The sequence below is a fragment of the Balaenoptera acutorostrata genome, chromosome 19 (assembly GCF_949987535.1).
Source record: "Balaenoptera acutorostrata chromosome 19, mBalAcu1.1, whole genome shotgun sequence".
NCBI classification, from domain to species: Eukaryota; Metazoa; Chordata; class Mammalia; order Artiodactyla; family Balaenopteridae; genus Balaenoptera; species Balaenoptera acutorostrata.
Window position 1 is genome coordinate 49,026,163 of NC_080082.1, and position 23,741 is coordinate 49,049,903.

The following is a 23,741-nucleotide window of genomic DNA, read 5'->3' on the forward strand; positions in this document are numbered from 1 at the left end:
AGTAATCCAAGCAAGAGATGATTGTAGCTTGGAATAGAATGGTAGCAGAGGGGGTGACTAGAAGCACTTGTACTTTTTTGTGTGTGTGGTAAATTATACATAACATAAATTTTGCCATCTTAACTATATTTAAGTGTACAGTTCAGTGGCATTAAGTATGTTCATATTTTTTGCAACCATCAACCACTAGCCATCTGCAGAACTTTTTCATCTTCCCAAACTGAAACTCTGTACCTATTGAACAATAACAACCATTCCTCCTTTGTCTACCATAGACTTAGTTCCCCTCACTGGCCTTTCACTTTTTCATGTCCTGGATGATAGTTTATAATTATCCTGTTAGTTACTACCATTGATAGCAATGTAGCTGAAATATACAACTTCCTGGGAATTCCCTGGCAGTCCAGTTGTTAGGACTCTGTGCTTCCACTGAAGGGGCACAGGTTTAGATCCCTGTATGGGGAGCTAAGATCTTGGAAGCCGAGCAGTGCGGTGATAAATAAATAAATAAATAACTTCCTATGTGTGTTGCATGTAATAAATTTTTGATATATTTTATTTTGGAAAGCAGGCTATAAAATAACATACAACATGATCTAGTTTTACAAAAAAAATCTACAGGTACAAATGTAGGCTGTATCAGAAACATGTAATCAGTGGTTATAGCTATTTAGTAATATTTGATACTGTTTATTTCTTTATTTAGCTGATCTTTTCCCCGTAATTTATTTGCAATGAATATGTATTACTGGTATAAAAGGTTTTATGCACCACAGTGTTTGGGCCATGAAGTAGGAGTTCAGAAACTGTGTCTGTTGATATTTTTACCAGCAGTAAAGCAGCATATCTAGGGGCAGAATGTAATCTTGTCCGAATGATTAACATTTGGTGTTGGCTCATCTACCCTTGGGGATGTGTTAGCTTTCTCTCCTCACTAGTTCTTTCTTCTGTACATAGCATGGCAGCTTCTTTGTGCTCTAGGTTAATACTGACTGCAAAGAGATTATTGTTTTGTTAGTTGCTTTTTTTATTGCTGTTAGTTGCTTTTTTTTTTTTTTAATATTTAAGCACTCACTGTTAAACAGTTTTTAGGTCAGACTATACATGTTAGTTTCAGTAAGCTTGTTTTTTACATTTTTATGCCATAATTTAATCTCCATAAGGTACTTTCCATAGTCCAGGCATGGTCTACTGCATTCTGTATTTCTCTGGAGACACATTTACGTCTTTGTATCACATTCTGGTCTGTTGGTTAGGTCATTATGTAATAACTCTGGAATTATCATAAGAATAAAAGATTGGGAACACGTGGAACCAACTGTAATGTTTAAGGTACAAGTAAGTTTTGAAGAGAGAGAAATGACTGAATGAGTTTGGAATTTCTAATAAAAGCAGCCAATCCGGATCAGCTTCATTTCATTCATTCTCGACTTTTAAACTGATCAGAAGTAAATGCTAGAACCCCTGGAAATGTTTGACAGTATGGTATATGTGACACTTTTACTTGTTCTTCACTCTGCAGGGATGTGAGAAAGATGAATTGTTCAGTGAGGTTGAGCAAAAAATGAACTTAGACATTGTGTATATTGATATGAAAATCACAAGGTGTGTGGCAGCTGGGGTGCAGTTGGGCACTTCGTGATTTCAGCACGTGCAGATATAGTAAGGGCTGAGTCAGGCCCTGGCCCTAGAAGAGGAGTAACTAAAATTGTGAAAATATTCTAGGAAGGTAGAGTTGACTATGGTGGTGTAGAAAGAGTGTTCTTTTAGGGTTCAAAATAGGATGACCTTAAACTAAAATTGGCTTTAATTAATAAAATATAAAAATCACCAAAAAGAAAAGGTTTCCTGGTTATATCCATGAACATAACCCCCTTAGCAGCACATGTGGTACGTTTATAGGGGAATGGGAAAGTGAACGTGTACCCTTTTCCTCTGCCATCAGGGATTCCCAGAAAACAAGGTTTCATGTCAGTAGATCCTCAATGGCTGTTTATAGTAATCCAGAATGCTCCATGGATATTTGGAGGCAGAAGTGGCAAGGTCGCTTATTGTCTGTATTCAGGAATTGGGCCTTTATGAGGAATTAAGTCACACCAAAATGTTTCTCTTAATGCAAGTCTGATAACAGCCTCTTATTGCCCCAGATTCCATCAACTTGGGATGCCTTTGGATGAATGGATATTTTTTTTACTAATACAAACACCAAGGGTAAGATTAAATCTGATTGCTTTCTTCATAACTGTTGAATGGGACTGATGTGCTGAAGGCCTGAACAGATGTTTTGGGGTTTGGAATTCCTCTAGAGGTAAGAGAAGCTGCTTCTTTTCCCAAGCCCTGTGTGTCCTCTCCCAGTTTATCATTGCTGTTTGCAGCCAGTCTGAGCAGTCTGCTGTGCAGATCATGAACTTTGAGACTCATGCCACCCTGAAGTGCCACAGGCTACCCCACTTTTTACTCTTGTCGCAGCCCCTTTCCCACAGTTAGAGAAGACTGAGCCATGCCTCTCAGTCTCCGTTTCCAGCCCAGGGAACTGGGCTGACACTGGGGCCTGACACTGTATGGGAGACATCAGGGTTCCTGCACAGGGTTCCTCTCCCCTTCTTGGTACCCTTAGTCACTGTCGTGACTACATCCTGGATCTTGTCATATGAAGATAGCATAGCCTGATGGTTAGAACACAGGTTTTGGAGTCAGACAGACTTGGCATCAGATCTGTACTGCACCACTTATTACCTGCTTGACACTGGAGCAAGGTTCTTTCTTTCTCTAAGCCTCGGTGTTGTCATCTATAAAATGGATGAATTGCTATCACCCCCCTGAGTCACTTCACTGCACGTCAGGTGCTTGGTATGGGTTAAGCACTCAGTAAATGATAGCTGGAACTCTGGAAGTTCCAGGTTGATAGACGTGGAACTCTATAGCTCCACTGACAGTTTAAACTCATTGACATTTAAAATGTCTCTCTCTTTGACCACTCCACTCATTTGTCCACCAGCTTGCCACATCTGTTCTGCAGCTTCACTGGATCCTGCAGTCCAGGAAACGTTCTCCCTGTGAAAGAGAAAGTAGCTGTCCTCAGCCCTTGGGTCACATGCTTCCAAATTCATAACTTTAGAGTCTCTATTTCTTTCCAGGTTTCTCAGGAAGACCCCAAGGACTGGCTCATCCCTGTGATGGAGAGGATGGAGTCTGTTACAGGAGGGAAGCTGGGCTAAGACAGGAGATTTTGTAGAGAAAAGGGGGGCAGAGGCAGGCTGGAGATTGAGCTTTGTCCTCTATCTGGAAAAGGTGGTGTTTATACGTCTGTTAGTTTAGGTAAACTTGTAGAATAGATATTTTTAAAATAGCTTTTCCAGGGACTTCCTTGTTGGTCCAGTGGTTAAGACTCCATGCATCCACTGCAGGGGGCACGGGTTCGATCCCTAGTTGGGGAACTAAGATCCTGTATGCCGCGTGGCACAGTCAAAAAATAAATAAATAAAAAAGCTTTTCCAAGCTCCAGGGTGTAACCATTGGTTTGATTGGCTTTTAATGAATTGTTTACAACACAAATATTTTGTCACAACCCATATTTGTGCTACATACCTCATGGGTGGGGGAGGGAAATGCTGAGCTCTTGTTCGCATCATTTCTTCTATACACGGAAGAAATTTATATTAAATGACTCATCCAAGGTCAAGCATGTAATAAGTGGTGGAGACAATATTCCGAATGTCCGCCTTTTAAAACTGTCCACCATCTCTCCCCCCATTTACTCCTGCAACAGAAGCATCCTCCTTCCACCATTCTGCCCTTGACAACAAGAGGACCCTCCCCAACCCCCAGCCTAGCATCAACCAGCATTATCAGAGAATGTCCTGTTCTGGGCCCAGGACCCTACATCAGGCCTTCAGAGGCCTTTCTCAGAATTTTCCTTTAGAAGGGAGAGGGGTTACTCCATCTGTTCCCTTGGTCTTTTCCTCAGAGAGCCTTTTCCTTCCCACCTCACTCCTTAGTGTTCATTCTCCAGTAGCCCCTGACTTTGCATATCTACTTAACTGTTCCCCACCATTAGAAGGTAACCCTAACAAGGACAGTGACTTGTTCGCTGTCTTTCTTATAGTATCTTCTGGCTTTTTTGTGCTTTGTACATATCAGGCATTCACAAATTACACATCTGTTGAAAGATTGAATGACTCAGTTGTATCTGTCAAAAGCTGAAAGAATGTGAGCCTAGAGCAAATGGCACATGGCGTCTCCACTTCTCCCTCCTCCTCCCTCAGCCACAGCCTGCCAAGAGGCTAAGGAAGGAGGAGGAGGAAGAGTTTGTGTGCCTGAGGACCCAGCTTCACTTCTCCTCCTGGGTTTGCTCTGTGTGGAGCGTCAGGACACCATATCACTCTGGCCTAAGCCAGTTAAGGTTGAGCTGCTGTCCTGTGTCTGGTCTCAGTGCTGCCAGCCCACAGCTGTCTTCACGTGTGTAGAGCCTGTTGAAGGCAGGGGGGCACAATGGCTAAGGGCATAGACACTTGAGTCAAGTGACCCCTCTGCCACATCCAGTTGTGTCCCCTTGACAAAGTTTCATAACCTTTCTGTGCCTTAGTCTTATTGTTTGTGAAATGGAAATGACCTCATATGGTTGTTCCTAGGATTAAATGAGATAATCAGTGTGAAATCTTTAGCACAGGTGAAGTACATGCTGAGTGTTTCGTTCAGGCTGGCTGATATTATGTACAATGCTAATTAAATACTCTTTTTTCTGTCTGTGGCACAAGTTCCTAGGTTGCTAGGTCTGCTTATTCTGTGTGGCTCACTCTGCCCCATCTTTGATGGGGTGGAGCTTTGAGGGAGATGTGAGTGGAGACCCAGAAGGTTTGTTTGAGTCGGAATTCAGCCTGTATTTCTGATGGTTCCCTATAGAAGAAGGATGCTTTGGTGTGAGTTTTGTGTGTTTGCTTTAGTTTTGTCCTGGTGATTTCCACAGGGGAAAATAATTCAGAGGGAGTAAGTGTCACCACTGGGAGCTTGCCTGACTCTCTTTCTCCAGGAAGAAGAGCTCTGCCCAGTGGGGGTGGAAAAGGGCAGCATCTGAAATGTGTGCTGGGAGGTGATAGGTCCAAGGTTGAGTCTTATTTTGGGCTTCTCCAAGGAAGAGGACTAGGCCAAAGTGTGGGCAGTGGGGTTGGATTTTAGTTCCTTGTAAAAGGCAATGGAAACCTTCACCACCTCCCCAAGGCAGCGCCCTGAGAGCTGGCAGCTAGTGGGCCCTCTCAGCTATGCTCCAGTTGGATTACAAACTCAATAAAATATGTAATTTTTTGTTAGTAAGTAATCCACTGTATAGGCCAATGAAATATGAAATACCTTCCATTAAAAATGTTTTGAATGTTATGGAACATGATAAAGGAGTTACAAAAAGGTTTTGTTGTTACTGTTGTTGAATTTTGTACGACTAAAACAACTGTAAAAGATTAGGGGGACATGTCAATAATCTGGAAAGTGTCTGCTCAAGTTGCTTTGCAAGCAGCAAATTCTTGCTGTCTTTTAAAGAAAAAAGAAGTAGGAAGTCATAGAGAACACCTTGTAGCTGGAGTTAACACAAGAAAGCACACGGGGAACGACAAGTAATGTCAGAGAACAGCTTTAGCCAATGCCAGAGGTTGGCAGATAAAGGCACATTTGTATCTTCAAATGTTTATGGTATGTAGTATATTTTTAGTACATATATTATAATTACATGTTAATAGTATATATTAACATAGCATGTATATGGTAGTTTTTTTAATGAATTTTCTACTTTAACGGACTACTGCATCAACCAACCAACTACTAATACGTATCAGGTGAGTGGGTTTCTACTGTTCTGACAAATGGACTTAACAGTATGCTTTGTTGACTCCTAGAAGACAGGTCTGTGAGCTTTGTTTTGTAAGACTGGAAATATGACATACAGCTATGTTACTAACTATGCAATAACTATGTTAATACACTGTTACCAAAATAACTTGTATCTTTGGATTCCATTTCCAATGGAATGTCTTCTTATAGTCAAACTGACCTTTTGGATTTTTAATCACCTGGCTTTTACTCTGCCCTCTGAATACTGTGTGGACAGAATTGGAATTGTGGGTTGCTGTGGTTCAGCAGGAGCTCAAAGACAACCAGGGTTGGTGTGAGCCAGAGTCCAGATGAGGCGAGTGGAGAACAGGAGTGGAGGGAGGCTAGATGGGAAGTGGGAAGGCCCATTCGAACCTTGGGGCTTGCTATTTGGTTGAAACATCTTGATTTCTAGGTATCAGGCCACCCAGGTCCAAACGTGAGAACAAAGGCAGATCCTTCTAAAGCATGGTGACTTTTTAACTTCATATGATTTCAGATTTCCAGTTAATTGTTACCTCTACTCAAATTGATAGTTGAGAATTGATTGCAGTCATGCAGTAGCAACCCACAGCCTTAAAATCCCTGGCTCTCTTGTTTTCACAGGTGTTGGGGCGATGCTTCTTGACAGTGGTGCAGGTCCATTTCCAGTTTCTGACCCAGGCGTTACAGAAGGTCCAGCCAGTGGCTCACTCTTGCTTTGCCGAGGTGGTTGTGCCAGAAAAAAAGAACAGCAGCAGTGGCGGTGGCTTATCTGGCATGGGCCACACACCAGAACTGGAGGAAGCTGTGCGGTCCTGGCGGGGGGCTGCTGAGGTAACCCTGACTTTGGGGAGATTGGTGCCCTTTGTTCAGATAGGAGAGGCTCCAGAGGGCCTTTACCTGTTGGTTCTTTAAAAAGCCATTTTATGTAGAAGTGTGAGTTTTCAACTGCTGTCATTAGCTTGTTCATTCATTTAACAGTGAATGTCTTTGTAAATGCCCACTTCATGCCAGGCATGTGCAGGCCCTGAGGTAGTAGCCTCTACTCACAGCCTCCTAGGAGAAAAGTCTTACAAAAACAGGTTTGAGGGGCCGTGATGGAGGTGTGCAGGAGCCCAGGGGAAGGGCCTGGCATCCGACAAGAAGTGCAGCAAAGCTTCTAGGAAGAGGGACTAGGGAGAAGAGGCTGGAGGGTATATGGAGGGTAAGGGGTCAGCCAGGTAACTAGGTGGGGATGTAGTAGGCGATGACACATTTCTTGTTGGCATTTTATTTTTTATTTTTTAATAAATTTATTTATTTTATTTATTATTTTTGGCTGCGTTGGGTCTTGGTTGCTGCGCGTGGGTTTTCTGTAGTTGCGGTGAGCTGGGGCTACTCTTCCTTGCGGTGCGGGGGCTTCTCTTGTTGCAGAGCACGGGCTCTGGGTGCACGGGCTTCAGTAGTTGTGGCTTGTGGGCTTCGGTAGTTGTGGCTCGCAGGCTCTAGAGCACAGGCTCAGTAGTTGTGGCGCATGGGCTTAGTTGCTCTGTGGCATGTGGGATCTTCCCAGACCAGGGCTCGAACCTGTGTCCCCTGCATTGGCAGGCGGATTCTTAACCACTGCGCCACCAGGGAAACCCCTTGTTGGCATTTTAATACTCCTTTGTTTCCAAGGGCAGAAGAAAAGCCTTCCAAGACGGGACTTTAACTAGGACTTACTGTTCCATTTCACAGAGTAAAAGAGACTTTATATTATATAACATTTCGTTTGAATTTAGTTTGAATCATTCGTCAATTAAATTGGCAAACTGTTTCATTTTGTTTTAGAGATCTCCTTTAATCAAATTTTTAAACATGATTTTTCAACATTTTAACATTGTACATTCTCTCATTTTCTTACTTCAGTTTTATGCTGTTCAACTGCATTGTTATTTCTTTTCAATTTCTTTTTCCTGTTTGCTTGTTTGTTTTGGTCTCTTTCATGTTAAAGACTCTCCTTTGCTTTCTTGGTGTTTATCAGAGCAGCCCTGAAATGCTAATTGGGGGTTGAATGTGGGAGTGGGACCTCTTGACTTCATTGCATGTGGCCGGGCAGTGGGGTCCACACCTTTATCTTCTCATCTTACAACGCTATGGGCCCTCCTGGCTGCAACCTCCTGATCATGCAGCTCACATTCACACCCTTCATACCTGACTCAAGGTCTTCTCTACTCCACCTGTTGGCATCATTCGTGCTGAGAATCCAGCCCAAGTGAGGCCTCCTGGTGCTCCTTTGACTACCTCGCCTTGACCTTTCCCTTCACCCACTTCTGTGTGCCCAGGCCTTTCTGCCTTCCTTACTTTGCTTCGAACCAGTGACCCTACTCCACACACACTGAGAAAATAGAATCTATCTGGCAGCAGCCCCTCTTTTTCATGTCCGCCCAAATGACACCCCTCCCCCCATTCAGACCCTCTTCCTTCCTCTTCATTCCAGCAGAGGAGGTACCCTCTCCTTCTGTCCAGGGTCTGCCTATCCTCACCCTGCCCCCAACCTCAGGGCTTCTTTGGTGGGACCCTGTGTTTTCTCTCCTCCTCGGCATGCTCCCACCTGTACACAAATATGCTTACAAATAAAAATCCTCCCTGCCCTGCCCTGTTTCTCTGCTCTCTTTATAGCCAACTTCTTGAAAGAATTGTTCACTTCACCTTTAATTCACTCTAAAAAAGATTATTATTATTATGAAATATTTTAAGCATATAGAAAATGTCATACATACCCATCTATATTCCTTTTAGCTTTGTCAAACGAATCTTCACTTTTTGCCCATTTGCTTCATACCTTTTTTTAAATAATTTTATTTATTTGTTTGTTTGTTTTATTTATTTGTTTTATTTATTTATTTATTTATTTATGGCTGCGTTGGGTCTTCGTTGCTATGCGTGGGCTTTCTCTAGTTGCGGCAAGCGGGGGCTTCTCATTGCGGTGGCTTCTCTTGTGGAGCACAGGCTCTAGGTGCGCGGGCTCAGTAGTTGTGGCGCATGGGGTTAGTTGCTCCACGGCATGTGGGATCTTCCTCAAACAGAGCTCAAACCCGTGTCCCCTCCATTGGCCAGGTGGATTCTTGACCACTGCATCACTAGGGAAGTCCTCATACCTTTTATTTATTTGTTTTTAACTTTTTTTTTAAATTCATTTTTTTTATTATTTATTTGGCTGCGTTGGGTCTTCATTGATGCGTGCGGGCTTTCTCTAGTTGCAGTGAGCGGGAGCTACTCTTCGTTGCGGTGCACGGGCCTCTCTTTGCGGTGGCTTCTCTTGTTGCAGAGCATGGGCTCTAGGCGCGCAGGCTTCAGTAGTTGTGGCTCGCAGGCTCAGTAGTTGTGGCTCGCGGGCTCTAGAGCGCAGGCTCAGTAGTTGTGGTGCACGGGTTTAGTTGCTCCATGGCATGTGGGATCTTCCCGGACCAGGGCTCGAACCCGTGTCCCCAGCATTGGCAGGCAGATTCTTAACCACTGCGCCACCAGGGAAGCCCTCATACCTTTTATTTTTAACAGGAAAATATTATTACAAATGCACTTGAATTCCCTTTGTACTTCTCCACTATCTTATTCATATTCCTTTCTCTCTAGAGATAACCTCTTTTGATTTTGGAGTTTGTGATTCCTATGCATATTTTTATATTTTTATTCTATATGTATGTATCCATAAATATATTGTTTTGCACAATATGAAACTTTATATAAATGGTATCGTTCAGTTCACTAAAATCTGGCTTCCACTCCTACACAAGAACGTGCCTTGTCTTGTCAAGGTCACTGGTGCCTTCCATGTTGCCAAAAATAATTGGCAGAAATGCAAGGATCCCGATGACTCCATTCAGCAGCTCACAGCGACATGAGCCCTGGAAATCTCTCCTTGTGGAGAACCAGGTGTTCTTAGGTACCCTCTTAGCTCTTGGGCTAGCCTCTCCATCCACTTTGTTAGCTTCTCTTCAACATAACTTATGAATATGAGTTTCTCAAGGCTCAGTTCTACGTGCCCTTTCCCCTAGAGGGTCTTCATCTAGTCTTGGAACTTTAAAAACTGCTTGTGGGCTGGGGCCACAAGCACACAAACGTGTGTGCCCGGTTCACTTCCCCCGTGGGCTCAGGCCCCTGTATTCAGCTGCTGCCCTCCTCAGGTCTTCAGATGGCTCAGCCCTTAGCCTTTCTGCACACACTGTTCCTCCTCAAATCTTCCCTGTGCTAGCATGTAGTGCCATCCCACACTGGGTCCTTTGTGCAAGAAACCTGAGATTTATCCTCCAGTTTTTCTGTCATATCTACATCCAATCCATAAGAAAGCCTTGCAGATCCTACCTCCATAATATGACTGCAAATATGTCCCTTTCTTTCTGTGTCCACTATCACTAACCTAGTTCAGGGAATCATTACTCTCCCCTGACAGCTTCAGTGGCTGGACTTGCTTCTCCCCTTTCTGTCTTGCCGTCCTTCATGTCTCTCCATTTCCTTAGGGTGAAGTGTGGACCCATCCCCATGACCTGCCTAGTCCCACATAGTCTGGCCCCTGCCTCCTCACCAGCCTCATCTGTGGCCACTCTCCCCTGCTCACTGGGTTCTAGTTCCTTTGCTGACATCTCTGCCTGTCCTACCCCCACCCCACACTTCTGTTGACTGCCTCCTCTGCCTTAAACTCAGCCTAAATGATGATTTCTCAGTTTCTCGGGCGCTCCCTGTTACAGTTCTCTGTTTCCCTTGGGATGTTTTTCTCCATTTTATATTTTTTAAATGTTTTATTTGTTTGCCTTTTCGACCCATGAAGCTGTCAGCTCCAAGATGGTAGGGACCAGGTTTTGTACTCCACTGTCTATCCAGAGACATCTAACATAAGACCTTGTGGGCTACATATTTGACTAAATGGAAGAGTTCTAGAAAGAGAGTCAAATGGTTTTAAACTGTGAGACTGTTAGGGTTCAGGGAATGGTTGGTATTCATACAGGATTTGTGGAGCTTTGGAAATGTATGGCATTATAGCTGCTAGTTAATTTCCTTTAGTCCTGCAATTTTGGTAAATATTACAACTCCTGCCTTGGCCTAGAAGAACAAAAATTAGCTGTTAAAAAATGTTATTTGTTGCACAAATGTTATTGCAATAAAAATAGACATTGAAAAATTGAAAGACAGTTCATCCTGAATCCTTCCTTCCATCTAGTAAATCAAATATATATTTTTCTGTATTCTCTAGTCCTGACCCATATGTAGAGATAACATTTCATCACAAGACACAGATAAATTTCTTCTTGTTTTTCTTATGTACTCTTCATAAACATATTTAGTGACTAAACAATAAGTATTTCATTTTTCTGTGCAGATTTCAAAAGTTCTGTTTTTCCTTTAATGTTACAGTGTATGTTTTTTTCCTATTCTTTTCCTATTGGTGAGGTTTTTTACTTTGGTGTATAGGACCACCCAACCATATATATATTGTTTAATTCTGGAAACTCCAAAGGCCAATATACTAGGGTATCTGTCTTTTTAAAGCAGGGAAATTTAAAATGTGAATATTTTTAATGTGTATGTAATTTATATGTAATATAGATATAAAATAAATAACAGATAGGTAAGTCTTTTTTCCAGGGTTTCTTTTTTTTGGTCATACCGCGTGGTTTGTAGGATCTTAGTTCCCTGACCAGGGATTGAATCCAGGCCCTCAGCAGTGAGAGTGCAGAGTCCTAACCACTGGACCGCCAGGGAACTTCCAGGGGTTTCTTAAATAAGGTAGTTCTATTGTCAGGTTTGCTTTCTCTTCAATGCTTGATTCAGTCTTTCAGAACTTCTGGCTGCTTGCTCACTTCGTAATACAGACGATCCAGAATGTCTGGTTTATATCTAATTCTTAGATAGTTTCTTGCTTTACTATTGTTGTTTTCTGGTTTTTTAATTTTGCTAGTATCTGTAACATCCTCTTTTACCTACCAGTCACCATTTCTGTTGCAGGCAACATCTAGACTAAGAGAAAGAGGCTGTGATGGCCGCCTGGCAGGAATTGAAGTTCAACAGCTCTTCTGTTCTCAAAGTGCAGCAATTCCTGAGCACCAGCTAAAAGAACTGAACATAAAGATTGACAGTGCTCTGCAAGTACGTTTTTCAGAACTGGTACATTAATATCTAAGGGATGAAAACAAGCGAGGGAGTTAAAGTCGTGATGCTGAACCAATTGGAAAGAGTAATAAGATGGTAGTTTGCTTCATGTCTTTTAATAACTATAGAAATTTTAAATTTCTGTTTTCATTGAACCTAGTCAGTTTATAATCTGCTATGTAATCTTGATTCTTGAAAACAATTTCTTTGCAGGCATATAAAATAGCTCTGGAAAGCTTAGGTCACTGTGAATATGCAATGAAAGCCGGTTTCCACCTGAATCCAAAGGCGATTGAAGCCAGTTTGCAGGTACGCTTTTCTTTCTGGTAGCTCCTGGGAGCTGTGGTATGGCATTCATGCCATCCACATGAGGCAGATGTCTTGAGAGGTGAGCTGTGGGTCACCTCTCCTCTCCTATCCAACCCTTTTCCAGGGCTGCTGCAGCGAGGCAGAAGCACAGCAGACAGGGCGGAGGCAGACCCCGCCGCAGCCCATGCAGTGTGAGCTTCCCACCGTCCCTGTGCAGATAGGATCGAACTTCCTGAAGGGTGTCTCCTTCAACGAGTCGGCCGCTGACAATCTGAAACTTAAGACGGTAGCTTTCCTTGGGGTTCCAGCAACCTGGGTGTGAACTTGAAAATAGAGTTCTTAAGGAAACCTGAGGGCTTGTAAAGAATCTAGACTAAAAAGCAAAACTTAAGTGAAGACGGGAGGCATTGACCTTCCTCAGTAAACTGGTGTCTAAAAGCAGACTAGGGTGACTTTTTTTTTTTTTTTCTCCATTTGGTAGGTCTTTATTGAGCATCCATTAGTGCCAGGCTAGGAGATTTGACAGCCCACTAGGTTGTGATAGGAACACAGAATGAGGGGGCCTCACCTGGAGGATTAAGAGGTGTGACTCTTGAGAAGAGGACTTTAAGCGGAGAAAGACCTGAATAATAGGTATGGGGGTGGGACCGAGGCTGTGAGATGGCCAGGAAGTGAGAGCCCATCCCAAGAGCTGAAGATCTTCCTCAGAGCTGTAGCTGGGGGCCCCTTGGCCGTCCAGGACAGTCACTAATGAGATTCGGACTTAATTGTCCTGAAGTAAGGCTTGGGCTCTGGTATTTTGTAAAAGTTGTCCAGGGGATTCTAATATGTAGTCAGACCTGAGGGCCACCGTCTAGAACAAGGGGAGACATGGTAGGAGCCAAGGCTGGAAAAGCAGCCCAGAGAGTCCAGAAAGCCCCCAGTGTGAGGGCTGGACTCCATCCCCAGGTGGCTGGCATCCCACCAAGACAGGTCATGTAATGAGGTTTGCATTTCGGAAAGATCCCCCTGACTTCAGGATGGCCTGTGGCTGGGAGGGGAGCAGCACTGAAGGGTTTTGGCCGTAGCCCCATCCAGTGATAATGGGAGGCGAGTGGATGCATCCAAGAGCGATCTAGAAGTTATAATAAGCAGGACTCAGCGAATAATTGGCTGTGAGAGGGAGGGGAAAGGAGATGAGGCCCACGTTTCTGGCTTGGACAGCTGCTTTGGTGCTGTTTATTGAGGCTCGGGGATAGTCGTCATAAAATATATTTTTGGACGTGATTTTAAGGTTGCTTTTGAAATGTCCAAGTGGAGCTGTTGAGCAGGCAGTTGGATGTATGGGTCTGGAGCCCCGAAGTGGGATCAGGGCCAGGGTCCTCAGAGGCAGATGGTCGCTGGAGCCAGAAGAGAGGCTGGGGGATCCAGGAAGTGTGTGGAGAGGGTCCAAGGAAACTTTGGCATTTAAGGCAGTGACTGTGACCATTTTATAGTTATACGGCCATAAATGAACTTCTTCAGTACTGTGCTACGTCTGCCACAGCATACTCTCCTTACAGTATCTTGATCTGAGTACATTGATGCTGTGAACCCCAACTTGTTGGGAGAGTTCCGGATCACCAGTTTATTATGAGAGGACGTAACTCAGGAACAGCCAGATGGAAGAGATGCCTAGGGCAAGGCATGGGGAAGGGGCTTGGAGGTTCCATGTTCTCTCCAGGCACCGCTGTCCCAGCACCTCCATGTGTTCACCAAATCGGAAGCTCCTAGGGTGACTTTTTTAATGAGACATTTGCCAAGTTAGTTTTATTCATAATTTTGTTTAAAATGTGTAAAATACAGGGTTTTGAAAGTACACTATAAAATGCTGTTTATGATTAATGTTTCAGTGGACTTTCATAAGTTAAATAAGAGGAGAAATCTTGTCATAATACTGAAGTAATTAGGACCATTTGCAGAGCATCACGTGTGCCAGGCATTGTGTCAAATGCTTCCCATGCATTGTCTCAGTTAATGCTCACCCACGAAGTGGGTACTGCCCTTTTCCCCATTTGACAGATAGAGGAACTAAGGTCCAAGGCCACACAGCTACAAAGTTGTAGACTGGAATTGGAGCTTATACAGTCTGTTTCCAGAGTCTGCATACCTGACCACTTGTTCATCCAAAATAAAGATGAGGTTTTCATTGGTATTTACTTTTACCAGATGATTTTGTTTCCTTATTCAGAGGGATTCAGAATTTCAAAATTCCTCAACCAGTTTGCATTAGCACATTGCTAAATGATGCTATATTTTGTGCTAGAATAGAAATCACATATGTATATTAACGCACATGTATTCATATCTAGCCGGTCACGCTACAGGGTTGAGAAAATCTTTGAAGGTAATTAACGATAATTACTTAAGAAATTAAAATGACATGATATGGGAGTATGTAAAATGGTCTTCTCTTGAGGACTATTGTGTACCTGTAAATGCATTTCTACAAGTCTTAGAACTTGGTATGGCTTTATTTTGAGGTGCGAACTCTCTTTTTATCAATCTGTAGCATACAATGTTACAGCTGATCAAGGAGGCAGGCTGCTATAATGGAATCACACCCAGGGACGATTTTCCTGTGACTGAAGTCCTGAACCAGGTGTGCCCATCCACTTGGCGGGGTGCCTGCAAGACCGCCGTGCAGCTGCTGTTTGGCCAAGCTGGACTGGTGAGTGAGCACGTGTGATGGATGGGGGAGAGAATAGAGAAGGACGTTTCAGGCATGTGAGGATGTGGTGTGGGCACATGTGCAAAAACATTGGAGAATTTAAAAAGTGCTTTGCTTGCTGCAGGTTTTAGACCAGATAGACAAGGTAAAGGAAGAACAGCATTAAAAAGTCTTTTTTTTTCTTTAATAGATTGACAATATGTATTAGCAGGGGACCTAGTTGCAAAATGTCGTCTCAGGCTTTCCTGACTCTAAGGAAACCATTACATTAGTAACGATCTGATAGGACCCGTCCCCTGGCCTGACTGCTCTGGAGCCACAGTGGGTGTCTTTCTGTTGCGCAAACACACGAAGCTTCTTCCTGTCTCAGGCCTTTGCCCCTGATGCTCCTTTTTCCTGAGACTACTCCTCTCAGATCTTCATGTGACTCACTCGTTCTCATTCTCCTGATGTCAGCTCAAATATCACCTCTTGCAATGGTGTAAGTAGTGCCCCCATCCAGTCACTTTGTATACCAGTTCTCTGTTTATGCAATAAAGTAACAACATCAACTCAGGTAAGTTTGGTCTTTTCACCTCTCGTGAGAAGAATAACTTTTGCCAAAGTTGGGTGGAGTCAGGAAATTAACATCTAGGTTTTTGTTAGGTACCTTTGACCCGTATACCTTATGTTCTTATCCCACTTTCTAGAATTAAATGACTGCTTTTTGAAGAGTTATAGCATTTCAGAGATTAAAGGAAGCTAATTAGAGATTTAGAAAATTAAAGAACTGTTTCTTACTCTAATTCCTACTTTATTCATAAAAGGAGCTGTTGGGAGGATGCAGTCCTTTTGTTTGGTGTGAGTGCGTGCTCAGGTGGCCCAGCTCAGGGTGGTACTGCCTTGTAGAGGGCCAGGTGGGGGCCTGTCCACAGTGCTGAGTTACGTTTCCCTTAAGATCTGTTCCTTAGTATCGGAACCCCTAAGAAAAAGAGTAAACTGGAGACCCCCTGCTGAAGTATGGAGGAGCCCACTGCCTTTTTAGTAGATTGATCCATATTCCCAAAGACCATTTTAGCTGAAACTAGGAGAACCATGGCAATAAGCTCTCCAGAAAGGAGTGTGTAAAATAAGGCAGGAGGACCCAAAGGTTTTTTTTTTTTTAATTATTCAAACCCTGTTTTCTTTGTAGCTAAGACTCTTTTTCTTTTTTTTCTTTTTTTTTAAATTTATTTATTTATTTTTAACTGTGTTGGGTCTTCGTTTCTGTGCCAGGGCTTTCTCTAGTTGCGGTGAGCGGGGGCCACTCCTCATCGCGGTGTGCGGGCCTCTCGTTATCGCGGCCTCTCTTGTTGCGGAGCACAGACTCCAGACACGCAGGCTCAGTAATTGTGGCTCACAGGCCTAGTTGCTCCACGGCATGTGGGATCTTCCCAGACCAGGGCTCGAACCCGTGTCCCCTGCATTGGCAGGCAGATACTCAACCACTGCGCCACCAGGGAAGCCCCAGCTTTTTTTTTTTTTTAAAGATTTTAGCTTAGTTTTTAAATTATTTATTTATTTATTTATTTGGCTGTGCCAGATCTTAGTTGCCACATGCGGGATCCTTAGTTGCGACATGCAGACTCTTAGTTGCAGCATGCATGTGGGATCTAGTTCCCTGACCAGAGATTGAACCCAGGCCCCCTGCATTGGGAGCACAGAGTCTTAACCACTGGACCACCAGGGAAGTCCCCCAAAGGCTACTTTGAGAAAACATCGTTTTAAAAAAAGTCCCATGTTATTCAGAGAGCAAAAACTTCTTCCTAATTCCCTCTGCCTTGATCCCAGGGCACCTTTGTTTGTGACTGATAAAGAACCTTTAGATTATTGTTCTGGGGATGGGAGGAGAGAGGAAACACCTGCCTGTTCCAACAATGGCTATTACTTGGACAGGAAGTCTTTTCCAAAGGACATTGCAGACCAGCTGTGAGAACTCTCTTTGCAGCCATGGAAATCAACTCCATTAGAGGCTGAATTTGGAATCCTAATAAGCAACTCTGCATGACTTTGCCTTTTCTGAAATGTTACAGATTTGGTTTTAAAGTGTTTTATGATTATTTTCTTAAAATTCCTTTAGTTATTTGAAAATATATTCATCACTTTGTCAGACTCTTTAAATTACAAAGCATACTGTATCATCTGTGTAGTATTAAAGACTCCTCCAGGGAGTTCCCTGGTTGTCTAGTGGTTAGGACTCCGTGCTTTCACTGCTGTGGCCTAGATTCAGTCCCTAGTCAGGGAACTGAGGTCCCGCAAGCTGCACGGCATGACCAAAAAATATGGAAAATAAAAAATAAAGACTCTTCTCCAAATAAGAGGAAATCATTGAGAAAAGGGTTGGTTCTTCATTTTTCCTGAAGTAATTTTGTTTTTATTGATGGTTGAGGATAAAATGGTCTTTACAAAAAGCTTCGTCCACTTCTGGCTTGGATTCAGTCATTACAGGTAGGCTTTTCTAAAGCATTGGTTTGATTTTTAATGACATTTTTACTTCTTTCACATTTTTACTTCTTTCAAGTGCATAAAGTGAAAAAATACTTAGGAATGAAACAAAAGAAACAAAGTAATTCCTAATTAACATATTTACAATTTGGAAGAAGTACTGAAAATGATTGCAGAGTTCGCTACCTCCTGCACCTCGAATGTGTTTCTGTTTATTGAAGTATTACTGTTTTCAGTCATCTTTATTACTTGCTTTTGTCTCCGTGGGGCTCCTGACTGGCCTCTGCGTATCTGTCTTGCTGGGGAATAGTTCTTACCAGAGTCACTCAGCATTGATAGGCTCATGCATTTGATTTGTTTATGATCCGTTTTCCTCTCTGAAAGCTGATTTTTGTTTTTGTTTCTCTGTTAGGTGGTAGTTGATACGGCGCAGATTGAAAATAAAGAAGCCTATGCCCCGCAAATCAGTTTAGAAGGCTCCAGAATTGTGGTTCAAGTCCCATCCACATGGTAACGTGACTCTTACATTAACAGAAGCCTAAGCTCTGATTGATGTTTGCACATCTTTGGAAACATTGCATTGTTTTGGACAAACCTACGCTGGCTCACACAACAGGTCGTACTACTTGTGCGGGTTTGTGGTCAGTGGAGGTATGTTAATGCCTGTGTCATGATTATCGGTACACGATAAGGAAGCCAAGATGTCTGAAAAATAGTCTCATTGACCAGTAATGCATCTAAAATGTTATATACTCATGGGTCATAATGAGCAATATTATCTTTTTGTGTTACTGAGTCCACAGCTTTTGAACAGAGTATATATCATTTTCTCTAAGTCACCCAGCATTTCTTGAAAGCTGAGTACAGAACATAGAATTTCTTCTCTTCTTCCATTTCTTCTCCTTCCAGCAACAACCCTGCTGATCTGGAGCTCATGTCAGTACACACCCAGTGTCACTGCAAATCTGGAGGCAGACTGAGCTGTTCTTATTTTTAATTATTTGATTATATTTGTAAACTTATAATAAAGTATTCTTCTTAATCTATTCAAACAAAAACTCCTACAGATCAGTAAGAAATGGGCAAGGCACATGGACAGGTAAATCAGAAGAGACGTGGTCAACAAAGAGATGAAGAACATGTGTAACCTCACCTACCAAAGAAAGGAAGGCAAAGTAGAAAAACAATACAGTGTCATTTTGCCCATCATATTGTTGAATTGTTTTAGAATAACAGTACTAGATTTGGGCCAAGCTGTACAAAAACAGGCACAGATGTTGTTGAATAAATCACACAGCCTTTCTGGAGCGCAGTTTCATTTGTCAGATGCCTAAAATAAGGGCAATGACCTCAGCAGTTCCACCTCTAGGGATTTATCCATGTGATGTGCACACAGATTCAGCTGAAGGATCGGCATCACAGCTTTACTAGTAAACAAGAAAAATTAAGCCTATATTGGAAGACTTTTGCTATTAAAATTATGATCAGAATGAATATTTAACTATATAGAAAATGTGTAAAGCATTTAGGTAGGAAGAGATAGAGTTAGTAAGGAACAGTGGCACTATTGGTGCCCATGTGGACTAAAGTGGTAGCTGGGTAATACATTCGAATTGTATTTAAATCATTTCTTCTTGAAATGTGAGGAGGGGTCCAGTGGAGATTCTGCCGAAAGTTTTAGAATTTGTTGATATATATCAAATAAGGGTTGGCAGTTTACTTCATGTCCCCAAATCTCCCTTTTATGAGTTTCTTCCCCAAATTTCTAAATTTGATTATTAATATGGCATAATGCATAATGTTAATTTATATACATATCTTCATTCCTGTCAAACAGTAATTGTGTGAGGTTTTTTTTGTTTTGTTTTTTTTTTTTGGCTGCACCATGCGCCTTGTGAGATCTTAGTTCCCAGGCCAGGCCCTTGGTAGTGAGAGCGTGGAGTTCTAACCACTGACTGCCAGGGAATTCCCCAAGCAGTAGATTAAAAGCTCACTTTTTTGTAAGATTTTTGTGTTCCTGAATTCTTAGTTTTCTAATTCAGGTTCTTATTGAAAAATATTAAACTTAACCAGGATTCTCATGTTAAAACATTTTCAACTCTTGGATAATTGGGTGAATATAAACAGCTAGTACTAAAATGGTTAACCCTGCAGTTTACTTCCGCAACTCTCCCTATATGATTGATTTCCTTTGTAATTCATTGCACCTCCTTGAAAGACCTCATAGACTGCAATTACTTGGAGAGGCTCCCTCTGCTGGCTACTTTTGGTAAAAATGCAAAGTTTTCTGTTTTTGTTCCAAGTTACAGAATATGTGCTTGTTGAGAAGAACTCAAAAAGAAGTGATTGCTTTATTCCACCTTTGGAAAAAATGAAATTATTAGCAAAACTAGTCAAGAATTTATTATATGCTTTGCTTTTAATAAAATGAAGTGTCTAGCTGCCAGATACATTTTTTTTTCCCAAAGAAAGTAAAACCTTACTTAGATTTTTTTAACTTGTCATATTTAAGTTATTCACCCATTCTTTCTTTCAACAAATATTTACTGAGTACCTAATATGTGACAGACACTGTTCTAGGCTCTGGGAATTTAATCATGAGCAAGACAGACAGGGTCCCTGCCCCTAATAGAGCTGGCTTTGTTATGGCATGGGGTTGGGGAGGGGACAGCTAATAAGCATAGGAGTTAACTGCAAGCACTGGCAAGCGTATGAATAAGGAATAAGAGTAGAGTGACATCATCTGATAGAGATTAACAGGTAAAGATGGCAGGAGGAGGCTATTTTGGATGAGGAGGTCAGTCATGAAGGGTCTCTTTAAGGATGTGATTTGAGAGGAGCCTGCCATGCAGAGAGCAGATGGGGAAAGCATCCCAGGCAGAAGGAACAGCAAATGCAAAGGCCTGAGGAGTGAGCTGGCATGGCTGGAATTATGCTAGGTGGTGTTGAAGACGGGGATTCATAGAAGCCAGGACTTGCAGGGTCCCTGAGGGACTTGGATTTTATCTAAGAACAGGTAGAAGGTTTTAAGCCAGTCTGGGTGATTTGTCAAAAGAATGGATTTAGTCTCTTCAGAGGGTTTTATTGATCAACTCTCAAGACTGATGAATAAAATTAAAATGCCAATTTGTTGATTTTTAGAAAGAGAAATTATTGTTATCACCAGGAACTCCTTTCTGCATGACCAAAAAATGCTCATCTAGTGGGCAAACATGTGACCAGCCAGATCACAAGTAGAAGTTGGCTTGGGAACATAGAACAAGTGTGTCCTGGTAATCAGCGATTCCAGGCTGAGAGAATCAGGTGCATGAACCTCGGCCAGGTCCACTGGCCAAGATTCTCTCCCAGGAGCCCAGGGTCTGACTGGGCACTGGCAGAGCTTGCCTTATTTTTTTTTTTTAATAAATTCATTTATTTATTTATTTTTGGCCGCGTTGGGTCTTCGTTGCTGCGCGCGGGCTTTCTCTAGTTGCGGCGAGCAGGGGCTACTCTTCCTTGCGGTGCGCCCAGGCTTCTCATTGTGGTGACTTCTCTTGTTGCGGAGCACGGGCTCTAGAGCGCAGGCTCGGTAGTTGTGGCACGCGGGCTTAGTTGCTCTGCGGCATGTGGGATCTTCCCGGACCAGGGCTCGAACCCATGTCCCCTGCATTGGCAGGCGGACTCTTAACCACTGCGCCACCAGGGAAGTCCAGAGCTTGCCTTATTGCTCGCTTTTTCCAATGTTTCTGAGGCTGGCCAGCTTACATCCTCACAGATATATTTCTTCTCAAGCCAAAGTCATGTTGGGGAGTGCTGCTGCCTCCTTAGGATGGCTTTGCAAGTGTTGATTTCACCATTTAACTCCTAGAGAGCCTAGGAACAGACAGATAGCATCTTCCTGGTTCTCCCTTTCAGAAAAGGCCTTTTGGTGGAGGTGCCCTGGCTGGGCAGTGGGGACCTGAATGGTGGGAAGCAGGTCTCAGTGGGGAACAGTCCAGGCAAAGTCAACAAGAGCAAAGGTCCTGAGATGTGGGCAAACCCAACTTATTCAGGGCGTGTGAGAAGGCCTCATAGCTGAGACAAGGTGAGGAGAGGTGACAGCAAAGAGAGGTATGGCCAGAGAGTCAGGAGGGCCAGGTCACAGAGAGCTGTGGTGAGGGGTTTGGATTTTATTTCAGTCATGATAGGTTGCCACTGGAGGGTTTTGCACAGGGGATTGGTGCGTTCTGATTTGTGCTACAGGAGGCTCTGTTGCTATGTGGAGGGTGGGCCTTGGAGGGACAGGACTGGAGAAAAGGAGACCAGATGGGAGGCTGGTCCTGAGACGCAGGTGCTGGTGGTGTCTTGGAGTAGAGCAGTAACGAGAGAGGTGGTGGAAGTGCCTGGATTCGGATTGTGTCATGGAAGAGCCGGCAGGATTTGCTGATAGACTGGATGTAAGAAGTGGGGAAAACTAGCAATGACTCGTAGGTAGACAGCTGTGCTGCATACTTACTGAGGAAGTCATAGGATTCAGAGTGGTTTTGGCGGGAGGAGAGGGATCAAGAGTTGTACTGACCAGGCTCCCTTTGAGCTGCCTGGTAGGTGTGCAGGGAGAGCTGTCAAAGGTGCATTTAGATATGTGAGGGTGGCGATCAGGAGAAAGGTCTAGACTGGCGAAGACAACTTGAGAGTCTTTATTGTAGGGATGGTCTATAAAACCACAGGATCACGTGCAGTCCTCTAAGAAGAAGGGACGAAGCCTGGAACGTGCCACGATGCAGAGGGAGGGGAAGGAGGAGCAGGACGAGACCAAGAAGGAACTGCCAGCCAGGTAGGAGGAAAATTGAGCAAGGTTGGGGTCACCAAGGCTGCAGAAGACAGTGATCCAGGAGGAAGGAGATATTGCATGATGTTGCTGAGAGATTGAGTGAAGTGGAGACAGGTAACTGACCCTTGACTTTGGCAAGATCTGAGTTGTCTGATAAAAGCTATTTTAGTGGAGTTATAGGGATGAACACCTGGTCAGAGTGTGATGAAAGGAGAATAGGAGGTAAGGAAGAGGAGGAGACTGTGATTTTGTTAAAATGGGGAGCAGAGAAGTGGGGCAGTGTCTGGAGTGGATGTGGGGCTAAGAGAAGGTGGTTGGCGATACTGGTTTGTTTGCCAAAGGGAATATCACAGGAGAGAAATGGGGTGATTACTTGAGTGAGGTCCTTGGAAAAAAAGCAAGGCTGTATGGTGCATGTGGTGCTCAGGTGGAGGGTCAGCCCGTGGCAAGAGCAGGTCTTGTGCTCTGACGGCAGGGCAAGGCAGGGTGTGTGGGCACAGACACTGGTGAACTGGTGGAATTAGTGGTGAGCGTGGTTGAAATAGATCTCATCTGCTTATGTGTGTTTTCTCAATTAAGTGAGAGTTGAGATAGCAAAGAATGGGAGATGGTAGGGATAGCAGAGCTTTGAGGAGGGGGAAGGTAAAACAGTCATCTTGGAAAGGGAAAAAATTAATTTACGGGAAAACCATGTTTATTGTTTATCTGAAGTTTGCCAGGCTGGCAGACAGATTTTTTCCCTCCACTGACCCTTGGTTTCTTAGGTACAGGTGTGAAGTGCTGTAGCGGGAGGGAGGGGTGGGACGTTATGGAAAAAGTTTGTAAAGGAGTACATACTGTGCCAGAGCACAGACTCTCAGCAGGGTAGAGAGGAAAATAAGGGCCGAAGCTGATGTTGGACAGTGAGAGGGTATTAGGGCCCTTGGAAGGCAAACCCTCCACCGAACTCTTCTCTTCCTACTAAACAGACTCTAGACAGTTAGAAATCTGTGGAGACCCCAAGCCCTATTGCTTCCTCCTCCTTTTGTGGAGCAACAAGTACAAGTGTTAGCCTTGTCATCCTCTCAATGTTCTTACAATTACCAAATTTTTATTTGGTGCCAAAAGCTGTGGCCTTTTGTGTAAGGCCTGCTTGAAACACCTTTGTGGACAAGTGCAGCCCAGACTCACGCAACCCGATTCATGCCTAGGTGCCTGAAAGAAGACCCCGCTACCATGTCCCTGCTGCAGAGAAGCCTCGATCCCGAGAAGACCCTGGGTCTGGTGGATGTGCTCTACACGGCTGTGCTGGACCTCACCCGCTGGAGGGCAGGGAGGTTGGTGTCCCCACCCAGCACTTGAATTGGTTCATGTTCAGGTCCACACCTAGGGACAGTGTGACCACTTACAGGGTCATGTGAGAGTATGTCACTGATAGTATGTTAGTAAATAAGGCAAGAAAGGAAACTATTCGGCAACTTTTTTTTGGAATAATTTCAAACTTACAGAAAAGTTGCAAGAATAGTACAAAGAATTGCCCTTTACCCAGATTCCCCAGTGTTAACA

The 23,741-nt window shown here is 43.5% G+C and overlaps 1 protein-coding gene across 5 annotated transcripts in view; it reads left to right on the forward strand.

Annotated features, from left to right (window-relative positions):
• Window positions 1–23,741, forward strand: part of GARRE1 (granule associated Rac and RHOG effector 1) — an 83,026-nt gene that overhangs the window by 47,232 nt on the left and 12,053 nt on the right. For all 5 annotated transcript variants that reach the window (XM_007165080.2, XM_007165081.2, XM_007165082.2 and 2 more), the window contains 7 exons: window positions 6,466–6,675; window positions 11,803–11,943; window positions 12,160–12,255; window positions 12,380–12,541; window positions 14,786–14,944; window positions 17,820–17,917; window positions 23,387–23,512. In XM_007165080.2, the coding sequence (XP_007165142.1) occupies window positions 6,466–6,675; window positions 11,803–11,943; window positions 12,160–12,255; window positions 12,380–12,541; window positions 14,786–14,944; window positions 17,820–17,917; window positions 23,387–23,512 (992 nt within the window). The remainder of the gene's footprint in view (window positions 1–6,465; window positions 6,676–11,802; window positions 11,944–12,159; window positions 12,256–12,379; window positions 12,542–14,785; window positions 14,945–17,819; window positions 17,918–23,386; window positions 23,513–23,741) is intronic.